Source organism: Dendropsophus ebraccatus, chromosome 6 (assembly GCF_027789765.1).
Source record: "Dendropsophus ebraccatus isolate aDenEbr1 chromosome 6, aDenEbr1.pat, whole genome shotgun sequence".
NCBI classification, from domain to species: domain Eukaryota; kingdom Metazoa; phylum Chordata; class Amphibia; order Anura; family Hylidae; genus Dendropsophus; species Dendropsophus ebraccatus.
The window spans coordinates 41918091-41943660 of record NC_091459.1 but is presented as its reverse complement, the minus strand read 5'-3'; the positions used below and the strand labels follow the sequence as shown (position 1 = coordinate 41943660).

The 25570-nt window shown below is 44.1% G+C and overlaps 1 protein-coding gene across 3 annotated transcripts in view; it reads left to right on the top strand.

Annotated features, from left to right (window-relative positions):
- The window catches only part of LOC138795585 (amine sulfotransferase-like), a 30649-nt gene extending 12137 nt beyond the window's left edge, over positions 1–18512 (top strand). For all 3 annotated transcript variants that reach the window (XM_069974878.1, XM_069974880.1, XM_069974879.1), the window contains exons 3-7: positions 4969–5177; positions 6369–6495; positions 14430–14524; positions 15659–15839; positions 18224–18512. In XM_069974878.1, coding sequence (XP_069830979.1) covers positions 4969–5177; positions 6369–6495; positions 14430–14524; positions 15659–15839; positions 18224–18354 — 743 coding nt within the window. In that variant the 3' untranslated portion in view covers positions 18355–18512. The remainder of the gene's footprint in view (positions 1–4968; positions 5178–6368; positions 6496–14429; positions 14525–15658; positions 15840–18223) is intronic.
- The last annotated feature ends 7058 nt before the right edge of the window (positions 18513–25570 follow it).

Sequence of the window (25570 nt, the reverse complement as noted above, 5' to 3'; positions counted from 1 at the left end):
CTTGTAATGTCTCTCTGTGTACTGAGGGCCATGCAGTGTCTGGCCTAGTTTTGGGAGCCTAACTTGCTTCCTCACTCACTTGTAATGGTGAGACAATTGCCAGATTCTCAAGGATCAAAGTCAATTTCAAAATAAAAAAAAAGCGGTGGGGGGAGAGGTGGTGAGTCGCATTATGCAGGGAAAATTACCCCAACTGCTACATTCAAATTGAAAATCGAAAGGGTGGTGGGGGTAGGAGTGGGGAGTCACGTGATACAGGGTATGTTACCCCAACTGCTACAGGAGCGGGACTGGTTGCCGGGGGGCCCGCCGATTGCGCCCCCGCCAACCAGCCAGCTGTTTTATTTTATTTTTTCTTGTCTAGCCATGGCCGGGCCTCACCACCCCCGGTCAAGAGGCATCAAGTGTACCCTTGATGGTGACTGACAGCTGGCCTAGCCGGATTGTACCGTACAGCCCCCCCAAAACTAGTGGGTACTACACTGTATTGCTAGTACATCCTGCATAGAACTTCACTGCTGGCTCACAAGTTCAACCTAGTGTTGCAGCTGTTTCTTAAGACCTACCCCAATTTGGCTGACTTGCTCACCAAGGTGCGGCGCATCTGTGCGCATTTCCGCAAGTCAACCACGGATGCTGCCACCCTTAGGGCACTGCAAAGGCGCTTGCAACTGCCGGCTCACAGACTGCTGTGCGAGGTGCCCATGAGGTGGAATTCCACCTTCCAGATGGTAGCCAGGGTTTACCAGCAACGCAGAGCCATTGTGGAATGCCAGACGTCAACCTCGGTTTTGTCCATTTTGTACTAAATGATTTGTGGTCCATAAGCCTACCTCTGGCATCCATGTAGACTACTGGTGTGCCTGCCCTTGCCTCGTTGTTGCTGGGCCTTAACTGGCATCCGTGTAGACTACTGGTGTGCCTGCCCTTGCCTCGTTGTTTATTTTCTAACCTTCAATTTAAATTTTAAAATCAAATCGACTTCAATTCAAGTGCAATTTTGCAGGGCTGTCTGTATCTCCAAGATACACGCCACTGTTCAAAGGAACAGACCGTGATAATGGTGGATCTTAATTTAGCATCCTTGTGTTATCTATTTCAAACCATATAATCTGTGGATGTCAACTTGCAGGGGTTCTGCCGTTCTTTCATTTTTTAGCTCAGGGCCTCTTAAGAAGACTGTATTGTTATTCTTCGTCCCTACCTCCAAAGAGATGCCTTTCAAGCACAACTGCATGAGGGTGTGAGGCTAAATCTAGCCATAATCCGACTTTTTTAGTTTTAGGCGCAGCAGCACTGCCGTGGGTAAGCGCCAACAGGCGGTGCTCAAACTGCTGAACAGCCCCTTCTACCTTCCTTGGATGTTTTAGCTGTTTTGAAGGCAGGATTGACCAGGCCTTTTACCAGTAGCTTCTTTCCTTCCTTGGATGTTGTAGTAGCCTTTTTGAAGGCAGGATTGACCAGGTCTTTTTAATACACAGGCTACCGCACTTGCCGTCTCTTAGAAACTCTTTAAAGGATTGAAAGTGTATTTGCGGAGGAGCAGGACTGGTTGACAGGGGCCCGCTGATCGCGCCCGCCAACCAGCCAGCTGTTTTATTTTAGTTTTTTTGGTCTAGCCGTCGTCGGGGCCTCACCACCCCCGGTCGAGAGGCATCAGGTGTACCCTTGATGGTAACTGACAGCTGGCCTAGCCAGTTAGCTGTCAGCACCCGGGTTCGTGTGTGATTAGCAGTGAGCTTGGTTGTGTGTGACAAGGGGCGGAACCTGGTGGCGGCTCTGCAACTCGGCAGCCTCACACATGTACCATGCCTGGCTCACGTCTTCAACCTAATATTGCTGCGGTTCCTTAAAACTTACCCCAATGTGGCTGACTTGCTCAACAAGGTGCACCGCATCTGTGCCCATTTCCACAAGTCAACTGGCATCCATTTTGACTACTGCTGACTACTGTTGTGCCTGCCCTTGCCTCCATGTTGGCCACTGCTTGGCCTTAACTGGCATCCCTGTTGACTACTGCTGGGCCTTAACTGGCATCCATGTTGACTACTGCTGGGCTTTTAACTGGCATCCATGTTGACTACTGCTGGGCCTTAACTGACATCCATGTTGGCTACTGCTGGGCCTTAACTGGCATCCATGTTGACTACTGCTGGGCCTTAACTGACATCCATGTTGGCTACTGCTAAGCCTTAACTGGCATCCATGTTGACTACTGCTGTGCCTTAACTGGCATCCATGTTGACTACTGCTGGGCCTTAACTGACATCCATGTTGGCTACTGCTGGGCCTTAACTGACATCCATGTTGGCTACTGCTGGGCCTTAACTGACAGCCATGTTGGCTACTGCTGGGCCTTAACTGACATCCATGTTGGCTACTGCTGGGCCTTAACTGGCATCCATGTTGACTACTGCTGGGCCTTAACTGACATCCATGTTGGCTACTGCTGGGCCTTAACTGGCATCCATGTTGGCTACCGCTGGGCCTTAACAGGCATCCATGTTGACTACTAGTTTTGGACAACACAGATTACTGGGTGTTCACTCTCCTGGACCCTTGGTAGAAACCGAACTTTTCAACTGTCATTCCTGCCGAGGAACGCAGTATGAGAGTGAATCAATATCAACAGGCCCTGGTACAGAAGCTGAAAATGTACTTCCCATCTGACACCACTAGCGCCAGAGGACTTAGTTCTGTGGGCCAAAGAGCGGGGGAGAGGAGTGGTAGAGCGGGGGAGAGGAGCGGTGGAGCAGGCAGCTTGTAAAGGGGCAGGGGAACACTCTCCAAGGCCTTTGACAGTTTCATGGCACCCCAGCAAGACTATGTCAGCCGTCCCCAGTCTAGACAGAGTAGGGGGGAAGCCTTCAGGAAGATGGTGAGGGAGTACCTTGCTGACCATACCACCATCCTTCCCGATCACTCTGCTACCTACAACTACTGGGTTTCAAAGCTGGATACGTGGCCCCAACTGGCGCTTTACGCCCTGGAGGTGCTGGCCTGCTCTGCCGCTAGCGTGTTTTCAGAGCGGGTCTTCAGTGCAGCTGGTACTATCATCACTGATAAGTGCACTCACCTGTCCACTGACAGCGCTGACAGGCTGATGTTTATAAAAATGAACAAAGCCTGGATTTCACCTGAATTCAACTGTCCACCCGGGGAAAGCTGCTGAACATGAAGATTCTTGGTATCTCCTCTCCTCCTCCTCCTCCTACAATTCTCAGCCAACTGCCAAGTCTTCTTCCGCCATGCAGGGTCTGGCCTAGTTATTGGAAGGCTCAATTGCTTCCTCACTCCTAATGGTTCTCTGTGTCCTCACTGCCATGCTCTGACGTCACACTACGTCTGCGGAGGAGCTGGACTGGTTGCCGGGGGCCCACCGATCGCGCCCCCGACAACCAGCCTGCTGTTGTTGTGGGGTTTTTTTGTGTAGCCGTGGCCGGGGCCTCACCACCCCCGGTCGAGAGGCATCAAGTGTACCCTTGATGGTGAGTGCTGACTGACAACTGGCCTAGCCAGTTAGCTGTCAGCACCCGGGTTCATGTCCACTACATATCCCAGCCCCTGGACTCACTCCCATTTTTGGGAGGCTCACTTGCTTCCTCACTGACTTGTAATGGTTATCTGTGTGTTCAAAGCCCTGCTGTGTCTGGCCTAATTTTTGGGAGGCTCTCTTACTTCCTCACTCACTTGTAATTGTTCTCTGTGTGCTCAATGCCATGCTGCTTGTGCCCTAATTTTTGGGAGGCTCACATGCTTCCTCACTCACTTTTAAGGATTCTCTGTGTGCTCAATGCCATGCTAGGTCTGGTATAATTTTTGGAAGGCTAACTGGCTACCGCTTCTACCTTGTTCGCTCTGTTCTCACCGCCATGCTGTGTCAGGCTGAATTTTTGAGTGGTTCATGATATGCTACCTCTGTTTTAATGGTTCTCTGTGTTCTCACTGCAATGCTGTGTCAGGCTGAGTTTTTGGGTATGCCTACCTCTGTTTTAACCAGGCTGTTGCACAGAATTAGGCATAATGGTGTCATTAGGCAGCCTCAGAGGCATGCATACATGCTGCCCCTGCTGTTTCCTGTACATTTCTGTTGTGTTTCCATCAATTTCTGAGGTTGACAGGTTTTCACACGACCTTCCCTCTACCGAACTTGGGTCCCCTCAAAAAATGCTCGAGTCTCCCATTGACTTCAATGGGGTTCGTTACTCGAAACGAGCACTCGAGTATCGGGAAATACTCTGCTTGAGTAACGAGCACCCGAGCATTTTAGTACTCGCTCATCACTACTGATCTCTCATTGAGATCAATGCTGTGAATATAATAGAGTAATGATCCATCAGATCGGTGCTTTATTATAATGGTCTGCTGCAGACCAGCTACATGGATTGCAGAGCTGGGATCAGTGTCATTCCAACGCTGAACCCCGGCCGGCTCAGTACAAGGGATCTCCATCGCGGGGGGTGGGGGGGGGGCATAAAAACTAGAGATCATGGCGCAAAAAATGACAGCCCATACAACCTCATAGGGGAAAAACTAGGAGTCACAATAGAGCCATTTTATTAATAATTAATTGCAAAAAAAATTGAAAAGAAAAAAATTGAAAATCAGTGTAAACCTTCATATGGTTGTGTTTGGACTGACCTATAGAATAATGGTATCATGTCACTTTTTATAGTGCATTGTGTAGACACGGGAACCCCCCAAAGGTTACCATTTTGCTTTCTTTTTACCAATTTCATCAATTTATATTTTCAGTAGTAATATTTTTGGATTTCCATCATACATGTTATGGTAAAATGAAAGTGCTAGAGCTAATAGAAGGGGAAGAGGAAAAAATGAAAGCGCAAAAATGAAAATTGACGCAGTCTACGGGGTCATTTTGGGCTTGATCCTGAAAGGGTTAAAAACATGTTGTACAACCTTTCAATAAGAATATATAGATAATAAAAGCTATAAACTCTTTTGCAGGCACAATTTGGACACAACAAATTCTAAGCCTAATATTCAATGAAGGCCATCGAAATGGAACAGAACAAGTAAAGAATATAGATAGAATGCCATGGATTGAATATAACCTTGAGGAAATTGACTTTAACAGCCGTCCATCTCCTCGTCTCTTCACAACTCACCTGCCTTATTATCTAATGCCGAGAGATCTGAGGTTCAGGACGGGAAAAGTAAATCAATCATAGAAGTATTTTCTTATAACAATGAAACTTTAGGTCCTATTAGACAAAGCAATTTTTAACTATTAACGATAAAAGATCGCAAACAAGAGCTACTTGAATTCGATCACCATATTATGCAGAAAGATGCTAGTTAGGGTCCATTTACACAGAAAGATTATCTGACAGATTATCTGCCAAAGCCAGAAACAGATTATAAACAGAGATCAGGTCATAAAGGAAAGACTAAGATTTCTCCTCTTTTTAAATCCATTCCTGGCTTTGGCTTCAAATCTTTGGCAGATAATTTTTCTGTGTAAATGGACCCTTACACTGAACGATTAACGAACAACTAGTAAACGGCTAGCGATGATTTTGATGTCAGTACAAAGTCAACAATCGACAACACTGGAACGATTTCTCATTGGTCATTTGATTGTCGCATAATAATCGTTCCCTGTAGTAGGGTCCTTACCCATCTCATTGCCCCGGCAGTGCAGCACCACTGCTCAGGGTCAGCTACTGATCTCCTATATTTCCTAGTCCTGTGACTAAGGACTTTGCTGTGAACGTTGAAAAATTTGCACAGTTGATAAGCAAATGTTCGCATTTTTAATTTAAAAAATTGTTAAAAAAAAAAGATATGCCCATCTGTCCATGCTCCCCTGGTGTCGTCTTCTGTGTCCCCACGTGCTCAGCCAATTACTGACTGAGACGGGACAGTGCCCCAGCCAATGTTTGGCTGAGCGGGTTGTCATTCTCCAGACATGAGTGACAGCCTGCTCAGCCAATCACTGGCTACGGCGCTGTCCCGTCTCAGGCAGTCATTGATTGGCTGAGCAGGTTGTCACTCTCACCTCTGGATCGAGTGCCCTCTCAGCCAACCAGTGACTGACTGAGGTGGGACAGAGCCGCAGACAATAATTGGCCGAGCAGCCTGTCTCTCTTATCTGGAGAGTGACAGCCCATTCAACCAGTCACTGGCCACGGTGCTGTCCTGTCTCAGTCAGTAATTGGCTTTGTGGGCTGGAGACATGTGGACACAGGAGAGGATATCGGGGGGGGGGGGGGGGGTTGGGGAGGGACAGACAAGTTAGTAGTGCACAAGAACTGCACCAAAAGTAATTAATTGTAAATAATTGTTTAGCTGTTTTTGTGCCAATCAAAAGGTTCATAAAGTGCTAATTTTCCTTTTTTTTTCAGATTATATATGTGTTTCGAAACCCAAAAGATGTCCTGGTTTCCTTATACCACTTCTATCAATTGAGGCCAAATATAAAAAGTACAATAAACTGGGAAACATTCATAGACCTCTACATATCAGGGAAAGGTACTATAGTAATAAGCATACAATTGTTGTTTGACCTAATTATAATTTCTGCTCAGACAGCACTGTACAAAGCCCTGCCTGAGTGTGCCATAGCTTGTGTATGGGAGAGTACGCGCTCCTCTACAGCCGTCGCTCTCCGATCCGCTAAAATCAGCAGCCCAGCTCATTGTAATGCCCCTATTCCACGGGCCGTTTTAGAGGAGCAATCGAGCGCTATTAGCGCTCGTTTGCTCCTCGTTCGCCGCTCGCTGCCGCCGCTATTCAACGCGGCTGCAGCGAGCGGGTGAGTGCGGGAGGGGCGGCGGGGAGCTGCGGGGGGGCTGCTCGGAGGATCGCTGATCGTCCGGGCAGCCCATAGGATATAGCAGCGCCTGCTGCCGATGCTCCTATTCAGCGGAGCGACGGCAGCAGATCGCTGCTATATCAGTCGCTTGTTTTTCAACATGTTGAAAAACAAGCGACTGCAACGATCAGCCGACATGAACGATGTCGGCTGATCGTTGCACTCTATTCCACGGAACGATTATCGTCCGTAGCGGTCGATATCGTCCGAAAATGAACGATAATCGTTCCGTGGAATAGGGCCATAAGCCTGTTCAGTGTTCACCAGCACTACATCATGGAAGAATATGCAATGTTTTCAGACTTGGACACGCCCACGGGAACCGATGAAACCCTCAGTGGACCCCCCTCCGAAGAAACACAAGCAGAGTCTGAGTATGTGCTGTCAGCACAGGGTGTGGCAGGCCAGGGCCCTCCTGCTCCTGGGGAAGGGGGGAGTTGGCTACTGGATGCTGCACCAAACCCCTTTGTTTTTTAGTTTTCAAAATTTTATTAACTTTTTCTTTACATGTATATAAAAAGAAAAAATTAACAAAATGGAACACCACAGTAATCTTTTGCATTAAATTGTTGTGCTATGTTAGAGCTGGTCACCAGCTGCAACGGGGTCCCACCTTGGCCACTGGCTGACTGAGCAGTCCTGACACATCATAACCTGGTAAAACCAAATGGTGCCAAAAATGACAAAAAAATGACCTGGAGATTGCGCTCACCACCAAACAACGTAGTAGAAACCGATGTTCACATAAAACACGATTTATTCAGTCCAGGACTGAATAAATCGTGTTTTATGTGAACATCGGTTTCTACTACGTTGTTTGGTGGTGAGCGCAATCTCCAGGTCACTTTTTTGTCATTTTTGGAACCATTTGGTTTTACCTGACTCCACGGGTCCTTGCATAAGGATCCCGGTTTATACCTGTTGTGAAGACTGCTGCTACCCCAATCCCTGGGAGGTGTGTTGGACACACCATTACATGTGCTGCTGGGTGTTGTGGCTCTGTTTCCACAACCCCAAAAGGTGAGCAGTGATTTTTTACATGTGTTAGATCATTATTTCAATCCTGAGGTACTACTCTATGAGGCGCTCTGCCTTTCTTTTTGTTCTTTGTTTCTACATCATAACCTGGGTCCCCTCTCTAACCAGGAAGTGGTCAGCGACCCTGGGGACCGGAATGATGGTACGTGGTATCATTGCTGGAACCGTGGATTTGAGAGAGAGTTATTTCTTTCAGCCTCCCGCTCCCCTCTACTTTTAGAAAAAATCACCCTGTCCAGAGTTGTCCTTTAACCCCTTAATGACTGCGGGCATACATTTACATTTATAATGTATAGCAGGCCACCCTAGCTTGTCCGCAAGGGGCGTGTTAATTCAGATCAGCCAATAGCGGCGATCTGCAGCTTTCCGGGTCATCGGTGACCCAAAAAAATGGTGGTCGGTGCTGTCCGAGGACGTCGTCTTCCTGGTCTGCAGCGTCCTCTTCTCGCGTCGTCCTCTTCGGCTATTTCCGACGGTCCCCTTCGGCTTTTTTCAGGTCCCTTGTCTAACTTCGTCTTTTTCCGGAATACTGCCCCCTAGCGGCTGATGAGTGTATATTATACACTTATCAGTAGCTACAGGGATGCTCAGCATGTAGAAAATGTTTTGTTTTTCCCACAATTTTTTTTTTCTTTAATTTTCCGCACCCTTTCGCCGCTGGGTGCTGATTAGCATCGCACGTAAGTGCGCTGCTAATCAGCGACTCCTCCTTTTTGGCGTAGGGTGTTTTTTTTTCTATATCCTACCGCCACGGTCTGCTGATAAGTACCGCACATATGTGCGGCATTTATCAGCAACGCCTTTTTTGGCGTAGGTTTTTTTTATACATAATGTTAAAAAAAAAAAACTTGTAAAAAAACACTACATTACACAAAATAAAGTTTTACACTACACCACTACACATTTACATACCCCATACACCAATCCCCATTTAAAAATGGCCCCCAGGGTGTTTTCGGCGTCCACGCATACGTTAATATTGCCTCCAACACCGAAACAGCCAGTGAGGATGAATGGGGGATCCTTTTTTCCTCCATTCATCCTCATCATCCTGATCATCCAGTGACATGTCTGGGGGTAGCGTAGCGTACGCTGCCCCCCAGACACGTCTTTTCCGCCAGTACCGTCCCAATAAGAAATGACGGTATGGCGTGAAATTCTACAAACTCTGTGAGAGTACCTCAGGGTACACTTACAGATTTAGAGTATGTGCACACTGCGGAATGGAGAAGGATAACCCTTTGTGCATTCCTCAGCTGGCACCTGCCGGCGGACTGATGCGGATGCGTGTGTCTCCGCCCGTGTCATAGACTCCATTCTATGCACGGGCGGGTTCCGTCGTCCGTCCAAAGAATGAACACGTTCATTCTTTGGACAGAGGGCGGAATCCGCCCGTGCATAGAATGGAGTGTGACACGAGTGGAGACGCGCGCCTGCATCAGTCCGCCGGCGGGTGTCAACTGTGGAATGCACAAAGGGTTATCCTTCTCCATTCCACAGTGTGCACGTACCCTTAGAGTGTATGAAGAAAGGGACACCCGAATCCAGCCCCCAGATGCCCCCCTATCCTCGGAATTAGTGGGAAGATCGTTTGGGAACTAATCTTCCCACTGCTGGATAAAGGTTACCACCTGTACAGGGATAACTTTTATACCAGCACCCCCTCTTCCGCTCCCTCGCTGCCCGAGCTACTGTACCGAAAATATCAGAAGTAGTAATTAGGGCCCTAATATTTAGCAGCCACCATGGAGCGGACGCAGCGCTTCTGGATATGAAAGACATTTTCCAGGTGACGTCCCCAACACTGGAAAACAGGAGACCCCAGAAGAAGTGCAGAATGTGGCATAACGGGGATCAGGAAGGAAACCATTTTCCAGTGTGACACCTGTCCTGATCACCCCGGCCTCTGCATACTGGATCGCTTCAAGGCGTACCACACGTCATTGGAGTTCTACATTCTCTAAATTCTGTCCCTCTTATCTATTTCAGGGGTCACGTTGATCCAGGGATTCTTCTGATTGCCATTACGGAGTCGGAAAGGAATTTTTTCCCTGTGATGAGGCTACTGTTGTCTGCCACGCAAGGGTTTTTTTGCCTTCCTCTGGATCAACACAGGTTGAATTTGATGGACACATGTCATTTTCAACCTTATAAACTAATAATTGGCCTAATACCCCCAAATAAATTAAAATTGTCCCTTTTCCCCAGCTAAATAGGTATGGCCGCCATTCCATTAGAGGATGCCATGATGCAATTACAAAACCTCTGTGCGGCCAGGACAGTAGAAACCCCCCACAAGTGACCCCATTCTGGAAACTACATCCCTTAAGGAATCTAACAAGGGGGGCAGCGGGGATATGGCCCCCTGGTGACGTAAATATAAAAAAATGGTATTTTTTATTTTCACGGCACATGTTCCACATATGTGCCCGTCACCAGTCGGGTCCATATGCTCACTCCACCTCTTGTTAGATTCCTTATGGGGTATAGTTTCCAGAATGGGGTCACTTGTGGGGGGTTCCCAGTGTCCTGGCAGCACAGGAGCTTTGTAATTGCGAAATGGCCTCCATCCTCCATTCCAGCCTCTAAATGGCCCTCTGTCCCTTTGGTGGCTTGCCCTGTGCCCATATGGCACATTATGTCCACATGTAGGGTATTTTCGTACTCATGGGAAATTACTCTACTCGTTTTGCATTCATTTTCTTTTTAACCCCTTGTGGAAATGGAAAAAATCAAGGCTAAACCAACATTTAGTGTAATTTTTTTTTTATTTTTAAATTAATTTTTACACTAAATCATTGCTCTTGTCTTGATTTTTTCATTTTCACAAGGGGTTAAAAGTAAAAAAAAAAAACACAAAATGTGTAGAGCAATTTCCCCTGAGTACGGAAATACCCCACATGTGGACATAAAGCGTCATGCGGGTGCAGGGTAAACCTCCGCATTTGGCTTTTGGAGGTTGGATTTGGCTGGAATGGATTTCAAGGGCCATGTTGCATTTAAAAGGCCTCTGTGTTGCCAAGACAGTTGAAACCCCCCACAAGTGACCCCATTATGGAAACTACACCCCTCAGGGAATGTAACAAGGGGTGTAGTGAGCAGACGGACTCCACTGGTGACGGGCACAAATGTGGAACAATGTGGTGTGAAAATAAAATATTAAATTTTTTACACTTTAATGACTAGCCTTGAATTTTTCATTTTCACAAGGGGTTAAAAGATAAAAAAAACACAGGGATGTACATCCCTGCTGCGAGTTTCTCTGCTAATGAAAAACGCAGCAAGGAGACTCGCTGCAGATCCGGCAAGTGGGTTTGTACCCTTATAGACTTAGTAGTGGAAGCCGTCTAATAGACGGAATCCATTACTAAGTCGGGGCCTAGTGTTAGCCGGTATAAAATGGCTAACACTAACCCCCCATTATTACCCCAGTACCCAATGCCACCAGGGGTACTGGGAAGAGCCGGGTGCCAGTGGTCCCGGAGCGTAAAAATTGGCGCTCTTGGACTGGGCGGCAGCAGGCTGGTAAGATTTAGTCTGGGGAGGGCCTAAACCAATGGCTCTTCCCACCCTGGTGTTACCAGGCTGCTGTCGTTTGGTTTTTAACCCGGCTGGTTATGAAAATAGGGGGGACCTTATGCGTTTTTTTAAATTATTTATTTCTTTAAAAAATAAAAAAAAACGCATAGGGTCCCCCCTATTTTCATAACCAGCCGGATTAAAAACCAAGCGACAGCAGCCTGGTAACACCAGGGTGGGAAGAGCCATTGGTTTAGGCCCTCCCCAGCCTAAATCTTACCAGCCTGCTGCCGCCCCAGTCCAGGAGCGCCAATTTTGACGCTCTGGGACCACTGGCACCCGGCTCTTCCCAGTACCCCTGGTGGCATTGGGTACTGGGGTAATAATGGGGGGTTAGTGTTAGCCATTTTATACCGGCTAACACTAGGCCCCGACTTAGTAATGGATTCCGTCTATTAGACGGCTTCCACTATTAAGTTTATAAAGTAAAGAAATAAAGACAAGACATTTTTTTTTTTTCAAATAAAAACACCCCCACACCCCTCATTGACCATTTTATAAAAAAAAAAACACCAAACAACCGCTGGTCATCGTCGTAGTCCATGGAATCCGACGTAATCCACAGGATACCGATATCTGAAAAACAAAAAGGGAGAAACACATAAAAAACACACAAACAGGAGCACAACACCCATCATTGTGAGCGGTGTTGTGCACCTTACAGTATGCAGCATCTTTACAGATCGCTGCTTACAGTCTGGCCCCCAAGGGTTTAAGGGAGGATGCATTGCATCCCCCTTAACCACTTGGGGGCCAGACTGCTGTCAGACTGCACCCATCCCAGCAAGGAAGGGGTTAAGTGACCCCCCTTCCTTACTGGGATTGGTGCAGTGCTGGGGAGGGGGTGGGGAGAGCTGTATACTCACCCCGATGTGTCCTCTTCGCTGGTCCGCAGCACAATGAAGTCACTGTACTGCGGACCGGCTCTTTATTTGTGCGCTCAGCTGAGCGCACATATAATTCTAAATGTTTCTTCTAATAATGCTATCGTGATAACATAATTAGAAGAAACATTTGATGTTTTAATTAAAGTAAAGTGTTAATTAGTACAGAATGCTCTATTGCCGGCAATATGAATTAACGGCTTAATGGAGCTTCCTGTACTAATTAATATTTAATTAATAAAACACATTTTTGTTGTAATAAAATCAGTTTCGTTGTTCAATAATTTAATTCTAACGAATCCATCATTGTGCAATTAAATATACTGTCAAAAAATAAATATATATATATATATATAAATATACATTTATTTATATATATATTTATTTTAACAGTATATTTAATTGCGCAATGATGGATTCGTTAGAAATAAATTATTGAACAACGAAAGGGACTTTATTACAAAGAAAATGTTTTATTAATTTAATATATTAACTATTAGAGGCATCGACATTCGGCATTATTGCCGGCTATTTTTTAAGTACTCCGTACGGACCGCCTGTCAATCCACGGCCGTGAATTTGCACAGTTCCAGCCGCAAACAAAGGTCTTGTTCATTTTTTACGGGTACGTTTACGATCGGGCCGTAGGCTCATACATAGTGTGCACTGTGCAGCCGTATATCGTATACTATCCAGCGTACGCATGAACCGCAAAAATACGGCCGATGATTTACAGCCCGCAATACAGCCGCACAGATACATAGTGGGAACATAGCCTAAGGCTGCGTTCACACTACGTATATTTCAGTCAGTATTGCAACCAAAACCAGGAGTGGATTAAAAACACAGAAAGGCTCTGTTCACACAATGATGAAATTGAGTGGATGGCCGCCATATAACAGTAAATAACGGCCATTATTTCAATATAACAGCCGTTGTTCTAAAATAACAGCAAATATTTGCCATTAAATGGCGGCCATCCACTCAATGTCAACATTGTGTGAACAGATCCTTTCTGTGTTTTTAATCCACTGTGGGTTTTGGTTGCAATACTGACTGAAATATACTGACTGAAATATACATATACTGACTGAAATATACATACGCTGACAAATACGTTGTGTGAATGCAGCCTTAGGCTGGGGGGGGGGGGGTGCTCACGGAAAATGATCCCCCGTCTCACTTAACACCAGAAGGGAAGGCTCAGGCGTCCTTTGAGGTGGTCCGGTTAGACTGTGACTGCAGGGAAGAGGAAAGGGCAGCGTAGCAGAGACTTCAACTCTGCTAATCATTTTCGCTTCTGCATAAACAGGCAGACGCACCGGATTAAGAGCATCTCCTTCCCTCAACCCAGCCTGGACACAGTGCAAAAGACAGATTTCCTGAACCCCCCCCAAAAAAAAAAAAAAACAAAAGACAAAAAAAAACACCAGAAATGAAGACCCAAATCCCCTTGCTCCAGAAAGGAAGGGGATTAAGGATCCCTTCCTTGCTGGAATGGGCACCAGACCTGGCACACTGTTTTTTGTGTGCCAGGTCGTTTGGAGGGGGTTATGAATGCTATAGGCTGGTCCCCAGGGGGTTGACTGAACCCCCTGAAGCCCAGACTGGGCTCCTTTTGGGGGGGGGGGGGGGGAGCTGACTTACCCTTCGGTCTTCTCCCGATTCTCTTTTACTCAGCTTCTGAGCCAGAACCCTGCTTTAGCCGCTAAATGGCTGTGCTGACACTTGTGCAGTGTCAGATCAGCAAAACAGTGTCTGAAGCAATGTCCAGGCACAGCCACTGTTTGATAGTTATGATATTTTGAACGTGAGAAATTAAAAATTTGCCAAATAATCTTATACAGCGGAAGGGGTTAAACTACAAATATCAAAAAAATGCAGCTGATGATCAAGGTGGAAAAAAAAATAACCCTTATTCTCAGTGCCACGTGCACTATAGAGACATATCAGCAGGTTAGATGCTTCTAACCTGCTGTTAGTTTCCCTTTAAAACCATGCAGTGCTATAAAGCGATAGCCATTCACAATGTTTTGAACTTTCTATATATTTAAAAATTGTAAAAAGATCAAATTCATTTTATTTTACAGTTGGCAGCTGTTCGTGGTTTGATCATGTGAGGGGCTGGTATACGCATAAAGAAGATTTCAACATACTTTTTGTGACTTATGAGGAAATGAAAAAGGTAATAATTGTTTTGGTTGATGATAAAAGAGATGTAGATAATGTAGTAGTAGATTACATGTATGGAACCCAGTTGTATTTTACATTTGTGTACAGATTTTATGGCCAAAAGAGATATTTGGTTGAATTTGTTGAGACCAAATGGTGTTTACTGGTGTCCAGTAAAACTTTACAGCCATTGGATTTGGCTGATTGCATACGGTTAGTTTTCTGAATGCTAGCTTTCCATAAATGCGATCCCCATATATGCCGATTGCTTTTTACCCCGCCTGCTTGTTTTGTGTATATTTACTTATGACAGCATGTTTTCTTTTCACTGTTGCTGTAGCAACATTGGCACAAAAATATGCTGTCATAAGTAAATATACACAAAACAAGCAGGCGGGGTAGAAAGCAATCTGCATACACCTGCAATAACTGACGGCTAAACAATCGTCTGTCAGTTATCTCTCTTGCCTGCCACCTGTCCTACACACACACACACACACACACACACACACACACACACACATACACACACACACACACACACAAGAGCCTTCAGCATGGCCAAGTGATGCTGTGTTCACTATGGGAAGGGGTAAGCCGCAGGGAGAGCAGTACTTCTTCTTATCTCTCTGAACACAGGGTCATGATGGCAAATCATCTGTAAGTGGTTGTTTGGCATGACCCTATACACATTAGATTGATGGCCTAACCCACCCTGTGAGTTGCTTATTCAGCTGACAATAGTCTAAAGTGTATAGAGACCTTTACTTTTACGCAGTGGTGTAAAGACTTCAAATCCCAGAATGCAAACCACTAAGGCGCACACTGTATGGGAATTCTACTCTGCATGTCTGAAAGTAGACTGTATCTGCCAAGATAAGAGGAGGGGATTTCAGTTACGATCCCTAGGTGCAGGTAAAACCATGTCCAATAGCTGCAAAATGTCATCACAACATTGTGCATACATAATGGAAATGGCTTTGCACAAAAATCATGACTTACACTCACCCCTCTCATCTCAGGAGAAGGAAGCTAGTGTTGGGCAGCATACCAGGTAAGACCTCTTCTGCTCCCCAGACAACCCCTTTAAGCTCTGTTGAATCCCATTCTTGTGGGTTGTGTAGTTATTGTTTTATTCCTGTCTCAGGACCTTCGATCTGCTGTGAAGAAAATATGCAAATTTGTGGCCATCAACCTGGATGAGGAAGCAATAGACACCGTGGTGGAAAGAGCAACTTTTACAAACATGAAACACGATCCTGTTGCTAATTATAAATTTCTTTCAAATGACGTTTTAGATCAAAGTAAAGGAGATTTCCTACGTAAAGGTAAGGTAAAATTAAAGGAATTGTCTGAAGGTTAGCAGAATTAAAGGGGAACTCCAGATAAGGAAAACTTGTTTTCTATTAAAAGTACATTAAAAGTTATATAGATGTGTCTTTACAATGTATTACCATATCTGTGCGGTTCTGCCACACTGGTAGCTGATCGACATCCAGGAAGTGAAGAAAAATGGCCTCTGTGCCAATCCACATTGTCTCCAGCTCCCACTGCTCTCCCACCTTAGGAGACAAATTTTCCATGCCTCTGTCTCACATTTTGTCTTGAGATGAGCGAACCTTGAGCATGCTCGAGTCCATCCGAAACCGAACGTTCGGCAAGTTGGATAAAGCCCTAAGGCTATGTGGAAAACATGGATATACATTAGTCAATGGCTGTATCCATGTTTTCCAGACAACCTTAGAGCTTTATCCAAGTTCAGCAGCCCCAGCTATTCAAATGCAGAACGTTCTGGTTCGGATGGACTCGTACCCGAACCCGGTTCGCTTATCTCTAATTGTGTCTGTATGCTAGGCACAGGCTGATGATGCAGAGAGGGGGCAGGGCGTCATTCACCATCTCTGACCGGCCAGAAGCAGGTGTTTGAACTTCGCTGTGCAAAAGTCTACAGAGAAATTAGGGCTGTGTTCACACACGTTGGAGTGTCAATGCAGTAGTGCAGTATCTGCACAAAAATGATGCAGTAACACAATTAGATAATGCTAAACAGCGGATAAGACCCGGCACTGCCAATCCCACCTGGACAAAAAACAAGGCATAAACAGTATATCCCATGGAAGATAGGATCGAATAAAGTCCTTTTTGTGGGAATCAACTTCAAAGATAAAAGATGCTTGATCATAATATGTGTGTGGAAAGGAAAAGAAAAAAAAAAGTAATTTAAAAAGTTCTTTGCTTTATTCCAATATCAGCATTACAGGTAGAGAATACTGCGCTGTGCAAGTGGGACCACAATGAAATAATAAAGTACTGCAAATAATTCAGTAAAACAATGAAACTGCAATGTGTGAACACAGCCTAGATGCAGGGCCGTATTTACCACTAGGCACCCGTGGTCCGGTGCCTAGGGCAGCACCTTTCAGGGGGGCAACACCAGGGAGCAGGAGAAAGAAAACAAACTTTTTTTTTGTTTTTATTTTTTGAATCTACCACCTCCAGTTCAGACTTGCCAGTAAATCTGGTGTCTTTTTGAGGGGGGAGGGGGGTTATGGTGGTATTGGTCAGGTCTGGTGTGGCCGTGTTACTTAGTCACAGTATGGAGGTATTGTTTAGGTCTGGTGTGGCAGTGTTAAATGTGACGTCTGGAGCTATTACCTACCTATTTACCAATCCTGTGGTGAGAATTCCCTCAAACAATATGCAGATGGCTCTAATCATTGATTCAATGTGGGAATTTGTATATGTTTCAAGCAGTTAAAAACCATGAAAAATGTGTTTCCGAAACCACTCCCCCCCCCCCCCCCCCCACGGTCCCTAAGATGGGGCGTCTTCAGGTTTAGTGCCTAGGGCAGCAGCAGCTGGTAATACGGCCCGGCCTAGATGTTCTGCAACAGCTTTGGGCGGGGAATAGGCAGGGTGGAGGACTGTGATGGAACAGCTGAGGGACAGCAATGCATTCTGGAACCTGTACTACTGAGTACATCTGCTCAACCAGGAAATACAGAAACACAGAACAAAACCCCCCAAAACAAATGGATTTTTGGTAGTTTCAAAACTGGGATAGATAGGTAAGTATTGTTATATGCTTCTGCAGAAGTTTTATTTTTTTTTACCTCTACCCGGAGTTCCCCTTTAACAGCGCTTACCCCTTTAATCCTCTACATCTATGCCCTGTAGTTCCTTATTGGTCCTTGTTTATAGGTAGAAGGTGATAACGTGTGTTAGCGTTTGCCAGCTCGTGCCACTCCACTCTATACTTTCACATTTGATATCTTATATACCTATTAGAGATGAGCGAACCTTGAGCATGCTCGTGTCGATCCGAACCCGAACTTTCGGCATTTGATTAGCCGTGGCTGCTAAACTTGGATAAAGCACTAAGGTTATGTGGAAAACATGGATATAGTGATTGGCTGTATCCATGTTTTCCAGACAACCTTAGAGCTTTATCCAAGTTCAGCAGCCACCGCTAATCAAATGCCGAACGATCAGGTTCGGATGGACTCGAACCCGAACCCGGTTCGCTCATCTCTAACACCTATATATTATTCAATTAAATAATAGAATTTTGTAATAACTTTTATTGGAAACAACTAGAAATAGATGTACATACACAATGATGCATACTCAGATTTTTTTTTACATATTCTTAACCACACTGTTCAGTGAACCTAAATACAATGGCTCAGCTTTTCTCTATATTCTTTACCAGGGATTGTTGGTGACTGGAAAAACCACATGACAGTGGCACAAAGTGAGATGCTTGATAAAGTTTACAAAGAGAAGATGGGAGATCTGCCAATCAAGTTTTTGTGGGACCTAAATGAAGAAAATGCATCATAGAGTTTTTTTTTTCCTCTTTATAATAACCTTGAAGTAAATGTCCAAGGTTGGACAGACAAAAATGGGCAATGTGCCTAAGCCCTTCTTATCTGCAATAACAACAAAGCTACAGAAAAATATACAGTATATATACAGATATATACACACGCTAATAAAAGGGGGGGGGGGAAACTAAATGCCTCCTCTGTATATATCTTTATCATGCTCACACAACATCTGATTAGTGGTGATTTATCTACTATTACAAGAAGGGGGGTCCTGTGTGAAAAGCCAATAAATGCTATATAAGTTACACATATTTTTATGGTTTTGTTATACAGTATATTCCCAAAAGAGTTATGCCGTAAGTACCAGGCTTATATAGGCTTTTTTAAAAAGGTATATCAGTGAGTATAACCAGGGGTTAATCAAGCCACTTTTGTGTGTGTATTTTATAAAGTGTAAATCCTGAAATCCTATACTACACGCAGGCAGTGTCCCCCTATACATTGACCATATATTGGATAGTAGTGGTATGCTACACATTCTTTGCAGTCAGTATAAATAATGACAGTGACTGATGTCCAGCAGGGCCGGCCTTTGGGGTGTGCAACCTGTACGGTTGCACAGGGCGCATCACTCCTGGCTAGCTGGGGGGGGGCGCTCTGGCAGACAGCTGCACATCTAATTGCTCTGGCAGATAGACGTTCTATCTGTCTGCCAGAGCGCCCCCCTAGCTATCCGCTTACCCTCCGAGTGGTTGTTTTGGGGTGATAAGCTCCACCTCCCAACGATAAGCCCCGCCCCTGGCGCCCACCACAGATACGGACTCTCTCCTTGCAGAGTGGTCAGAGTGCACTCTCCTTGAAGTGTGGCCATGGCATTATCTGGGTCCCCCTCACCATGTCATCCTCTGTGCCTCCTCCTGTCTCCTTCCAGACCCCCATCAGTATCTCCACCTTACCGACCTCCATAGTGTTATGCGGACACTGATGTGGTTGGGGATCTCAGACATTAGGAGGATTGTACAGCATTAGAGAAACATGGCTGCTTTCCTTCAGCACACAGCATGCACCCCCCTGTGCACAGGTGACACCCGATATTGCAGCTCCCTCTAGTCTCTTCTCTGGGGCTGAGCTGCAATACCACCTGGAGTGATGCTGTTTTATTTTTAAGCAAATTAAATGAAATCCTTTGATGTTTCTCACAGCTGAGGGTTTGCTATGAGTACGTGTACTCTATTCCCTGACAGACAGCAGAGATACTGGAAAGAGCTGCAACTATGAGAGAGTTCCAGAACTTTTCATACAATAATCCCTTTAATTCCCCTCTGATAGTTAATAATCGGCTCCTGTAAACACAGCAAACGACCAAGCGACGAGCGAGAAATCGTTCATCTTGGTTTTTCAACATGTTCTCAAATCATCGTTGGTCGTTTGCAGAAAATTCACAGATCGCTTCGTCCAGTTTTTTACAGATTAACTCTATGTGTGAGAGGGGCTGAAGCGATCTTAAAACAATCGCAAAAACTATTTTTTCAACGATTTTTCGCTTCATATAAACGCTGATCGTTATACAAATCAAATTGTCGCTTCAAAATCGTCAAACAATTAATTGGGCGAATAATCGCTCCGTGTAAACTGACCATTACACTGGCATAATATCCGGTAAGGGTGCCTTCACACCTACCGTATCGCAGTAGAAAATCCGCTGCAGATCCGCAGCAGATTTAACTAAATGAATGAACACAGCATTAAATATGCACTGTCAAATCCGCTGCGGATCTGCAGCGGATTTTCTACTGCGATACGATAGGTGTGAAGGCACCCTTAAGGAAGATTTATTGATGATAATCGGCCTGTGTAATCGGCTTACTATAAATCCATCACCTGCATTAAGGAGAGAGCTGCAAGAAGTGTGCTTAGCTGAGTGCTCTCTGCGCTCATTCTAGCGATTGTTGAGGATTTGAGCACACAAACCCTGACCAATCAAAACTTTTAATGTCTATATCACATGTTAAAAAATGACAGTGATTCTTTAACCTCTTCATAACCAAAAATTGATTCTTTATTCTTATTGGTATCATAGTGGTGTAAAATAAATTTTTTGATGACTTTTTATTAATGACATAATTTAAAAAAATCAGCTATCTTGCACCTTTTCTCCCCAACTTTTGTTTACACATTCACCGTGGGGACTTATATATGCAATCATTAGATTGCATATACTTTTGAATGCTATGCCATTGCATAACATTGATCAGTATTATTGGCACTCTACGCTGTGATCGCTATAGATCATGGTGTTTTAAGGTGCGTTTACATGTAACTATTATCGTGCGAATTTGCGCGATAACGATCGAATTCGAACGATAATCGTACGTGTAAACGCAGCGAACGATCAAACGACGAACGAGAAATCGTTTATTTTGATCTTTCAACATGTTATCAAATCGTCGTTCACAAAAATTCGCAGATCGTTCCGTGTGAACAGTCGTTCGCCGATTTAACCAATGTGTAAGATCGTTAATCGTTCGATCGGGCCAATTATCGTTTCGTGTAATCGCACCATTAGGGGTAAATAGCAGGCAGCTGTGTAATCACTGTTGTCTGCCATTATCACCAGCTCCTGGCACATTAATGGGTATGGGGTTGATCACACTAAATCCGCCCCTCACACAATAAAACTCCATGTCAGAAACATTTATACATTCTTTTTGCACTGGGCATTGACAGTAGGAATGTATATACATGTATAGCTGATGTAAAGGGGTTAAAGGAGCTGTCAAAGTGCAAGCGTCTCTCCTGTTGCTTGCCTGGCAACAGAAGAGACAAAAATCATGTAACCTCTGTCTGTCTCTGGGAGGGGGAGGACAGAGGATGGGACACCAGGAAGTGAGGGTTTTCTGCAGCTTCAGGGTGAGTCAGGATGTGCTGCAGACAAATGTCCTATTTCATGTAATAGAAACCTACTACAAACAAGCTTAGATTTTAGGTGGGGATTGAACAGGGTTAAATCTTTCTTAACCGGAGTTCCCTTTTAATCACACAACCATGAAAATAGACAAACAAGTACAACACACGGTGTTACTTTTGACATGTCATGGACACATAGGGGGAGATTTATCAAAGGGTGTAAAATTTAGACTAGTGCAAACTGCCCACAGCAACCAATCACAGCTCAGTTTTAGGCAGTGCTGAAAGGAAAGCTGAGCTGTGATTGGTTGCTGTGGGCAGTTTGCACCAGTCTAAATTTTACACCCTTTGATAAATCTCCCCCATAATTTACAACAACACCAAAAAATGCAACAACTCACCGCTAATGGCAAGATACAGACCCAAAACAGATATGAAAATTGCTAAAAGCAGGCCCCCAGCTGCTAAAAAAATCTCCATAAACATAATGAAGGCCATAGCATGCTGGGAGATGTTGTTTCCCAGGTGGATGTAAAACTGGGATCGTTTATAAAAAGTTAGAATCTGGGGCTAAGAGCAGCATTAAGGGTCTATTCACACGTCAGTATATTTTCCAATCCGCAATTTTGAATCCGTAAGCAATCCGCAAATTTTCATCCGTATTGCATCCGTAAAATACGGACCCCATAGAGTTGTATTGGGTGTGTCAGTTACTGTCCGTACTAGGGCCTGTCCTTTTTTTTTTGCTGAACGGATTGCAGCCCAGTACACAACACGGATGTGTGTATGGGTCCATTGAAATACATTGGTCCTATTTTTCTGCGGATCCGCAATTGCGGACAGGAACAGGATGTGTGAATAGGGCCTAACAAATGGAAGAGGTGTCAATCGATGGTTGTGTTTGTACTCATGTCCCGGTGTAGCAGGCCAGATTAACCCCCATCCAGAGTATACCCGGGTATAGTTTGACCTAGGCTGGAGTATATCACGGGGTATAAAATAGCCTAGGGCAGAGTATACCCTGGGGTATATTCTGGCCCAGAGGGGTATAGTTTGGCCGAGGCTATTTCATACCCTGGGGTATAAAATGGCCTAGGCCAGAGTATACCTCGGAGTATAAAATAGCCTAACTATAAACAATAAACTATACAAACTATACTCCCGGGTATAAAATAGCTTAGGCCATTACTCCAGAGGATAAACTTTATACCTGGGGTGTAAAACAGCCTAGGCCATACTATAGCCCTCCGGGCCATAATATTATTACTTTGCTTGTTTTCTCACCCCTGTCCCAGGCCCCAGTATACCCCAGGGGATATATTTTCATACCCAGTGGTGAAAACTAGTCTAGGCCATACTATAAACCTGGGTATGGTCTAGCCCAGGCCACAGTATACCCCGGGGGATAGACTCTATATTTGGGGGTGTAAACCAGTCTAGGCCAGACTATAACCCTCCATGTGACAGTTTTTCTCAGTTCTGGGATATATTCTATTACAGGGGGGAAAAATAGCCTAGGCCAGAATATATCTCTCCAGGTCATAATGTTATCACTTTACTGTTTTCTCACTTTATCTCTAATTTGTTGAAAAGTGCGCAGATCTTTTTTTTTTCCCCCGGATACACAGCTGTTTCCTGTTGTTGGGAAATACAGTACAGTACAGTGCTTACATTGAACTGACAGTAGATGGCACTGTCCCATCAGTGCATCATCTGCACTATTTTTTTAGCCGGAGCTGCTTTTTATGGGCTACGCAAACGTCATCATTAGACACAGGTGCCTTGATACATCTTGCATAGTTTATTGCACAATTTATGCCTAAGGCTCAGTTTACGCTGGGTTTTTTGCAGTCCGTTTTTTTTTCCATCATTTTTGTCAAACAAAAAAAAAAGGATTGAAAAACGAATCCAAACGCATCTTTTTTTAGCATAAACAAAAACGGGATCAACTAAGTTTTTTTGTGTATGCAAAAAAAAACGGATTTATTTTGATCCTTTTTTTTTATTCTTTTTTTATTATGGGGGTTAAAATGACACTGTCATCCCCTTTCTGTATGAGGACTTCTCTACACAGCCTAAATTCTGCAGTTTTCATACCTTACTAATCCGAAGAGCCACTTAGCCCCGCCCAGGTGGCACAATCTGCAGATAATAAAAGATCACTTGTTACTTGAACAAGCACCATAATGTATGATATAAAAAAAAGGTAGGAAAACTGCAAAATTTACCCTTTACACCTGTGTAGAGAAGTCATAATGCAAAAAGGGGTGACAGTGTCACTTTAATGGAAAAACTGATCAAAACAGAGGCACACAAACGCTTGTGTACAAACGCTTGTGTACAAATGCTTTTGCAAAAAATGGATAGGAAAAAAAAAACAGACTGAAAAACGCAGTGTGAACCAAACCTAAAACAGCTTGGCCAAACAGCTACGCTAAAGGAGGATTTTGCACAAAAAACTAAAATTTGCACATGATAAATCTATTGAAAAAACTATGTAGTAGAAAACAACACCCCCTTCCAGTGCAAACATTGAAAATAGGCGCAGGCGGCGGAAACTGATCTAAAATAGCGCAAAACCCTTAATAAATCCTGTACAGATATTTATGAAGTGCACAAAATCTCCTTAGTAGCCAAAAAAATGTGCCATCCTTATCAGCCACAAAAAGGATGTGTTTAGATTTTTAAGATTTACATCAGCCATTTTCTCACTTAGCTCAACAGACAAATATACCCCGGGTATAATCTAGCCTAGGCAATTTTACCCCGGGTATAGTCTGGGCTGAGGGTATACTCTGGCCTGTTACACCGACACCTGAATGGGCTAACGTCTTCTCTGCCACCTCAAAAGGTTCTGAAATTATTAATGGTGTACAGTAGTAAGTACAGTAGTTGTTGTTCTACCTCACCTGCAGTGTGTGTAAATTTCAGTTTCAGTTCAAAAGTGATTATTAATTAATAGATTTCTCCTCAACGAACCTGCACATTTATATGAAAAGAACAGAACACCATCACATTGTTCCAAGAACTGCAAGTTTAAAGGTTTAATCAGTTTCATATAAACACACACGATCTGAATTTTTCTGCTCATTATTACCACTTCATCCAATCAGAGACACTGCGGTATCTCTAACAGGTAATACAAAACAATGTTTTTATCTCTGTTGTTTATGACCTTTACTAGCAAATATATACAATTTATGCATTTTTAGGTTTGAAGAAGCAATAATGGAAGCGGATACATTACAGAAAGCCCTGGATGCCTTGTCTTTCAAACATAAAGGCATATACCTTGAGGTTGGTTTAACATCACCTGAAATCATAGATGCTATAGAACACATGGAAATTAGGGACAGCGATGTGTTTCTTGTCACCTACCCAAAATCTGGGAAGTTCATAAATTAACATTTTTTTTTATTAAATAGCTGTATATTCATAAAAGAAAAGATTAATAGAAGAAAATTATATTTTTGACATCAATATTAATGTATTTTTTTTTTATTACATTACAAATGAACAAACAATACACCAATTACAAAACCCCAAAGTACAATCATCACTTTCCCCCCATTACTCCCATAGACCTTAAGCTTCCCCGCAAGGCTCATTCCACATCTCACTCTTACGTACTCAAACCAACCCTTATGCCCTACATTAAATTCATACTGCAATCTCTCCCAACTTTTAATCCCATTCATACCCCAAATATCCCTCACACATACTATCCCAGCTTCCTTCAGAGTTTTCTGCGTCCCTATTTTTTTAACTTCACTAAGGTTGTTATTATCCCACAGGGGTGCAAACTCCAACAAACCCTCCATTCCAAACAAACTTTTCATGTTCTTCCAAACTTTTACCAACAAAACCACCATACTACATCCTTTCCATTCATTCTCTTCCAACAACCCAGATTCCAGTACGCAAAAAATATCCCTCTCCCCCTATTGTTATACCTCCCCAACCTGCTAAAAAAACACTACTCTCCCATCTTAACAACCAAAAAAATTGCGACGCATGGAAGTACAGACTGACATCCGGTACATTCAATTCCCTTCTTTCAACTGGGAGACACATCCTTTCCAACTTCATGCGGATCCTCTTCCGTCCCCAAATTAAAGAGTTAAACAATGCCCTAATCCTTTTAAAAAGCTCATTTTCTAACCAAAGCGGGGAAGCACAAAAGATATATAAAAGTTTAGGAAGAAAGACCGATCTCAGCAGAACTATTCTGTCAGCTCTGGAGATGGGGAGATTTTGCCATATATTCACCTTACTCTCTAACTCTTTAACACAACCCATTGTATTGAGGTCATGGAAATCTT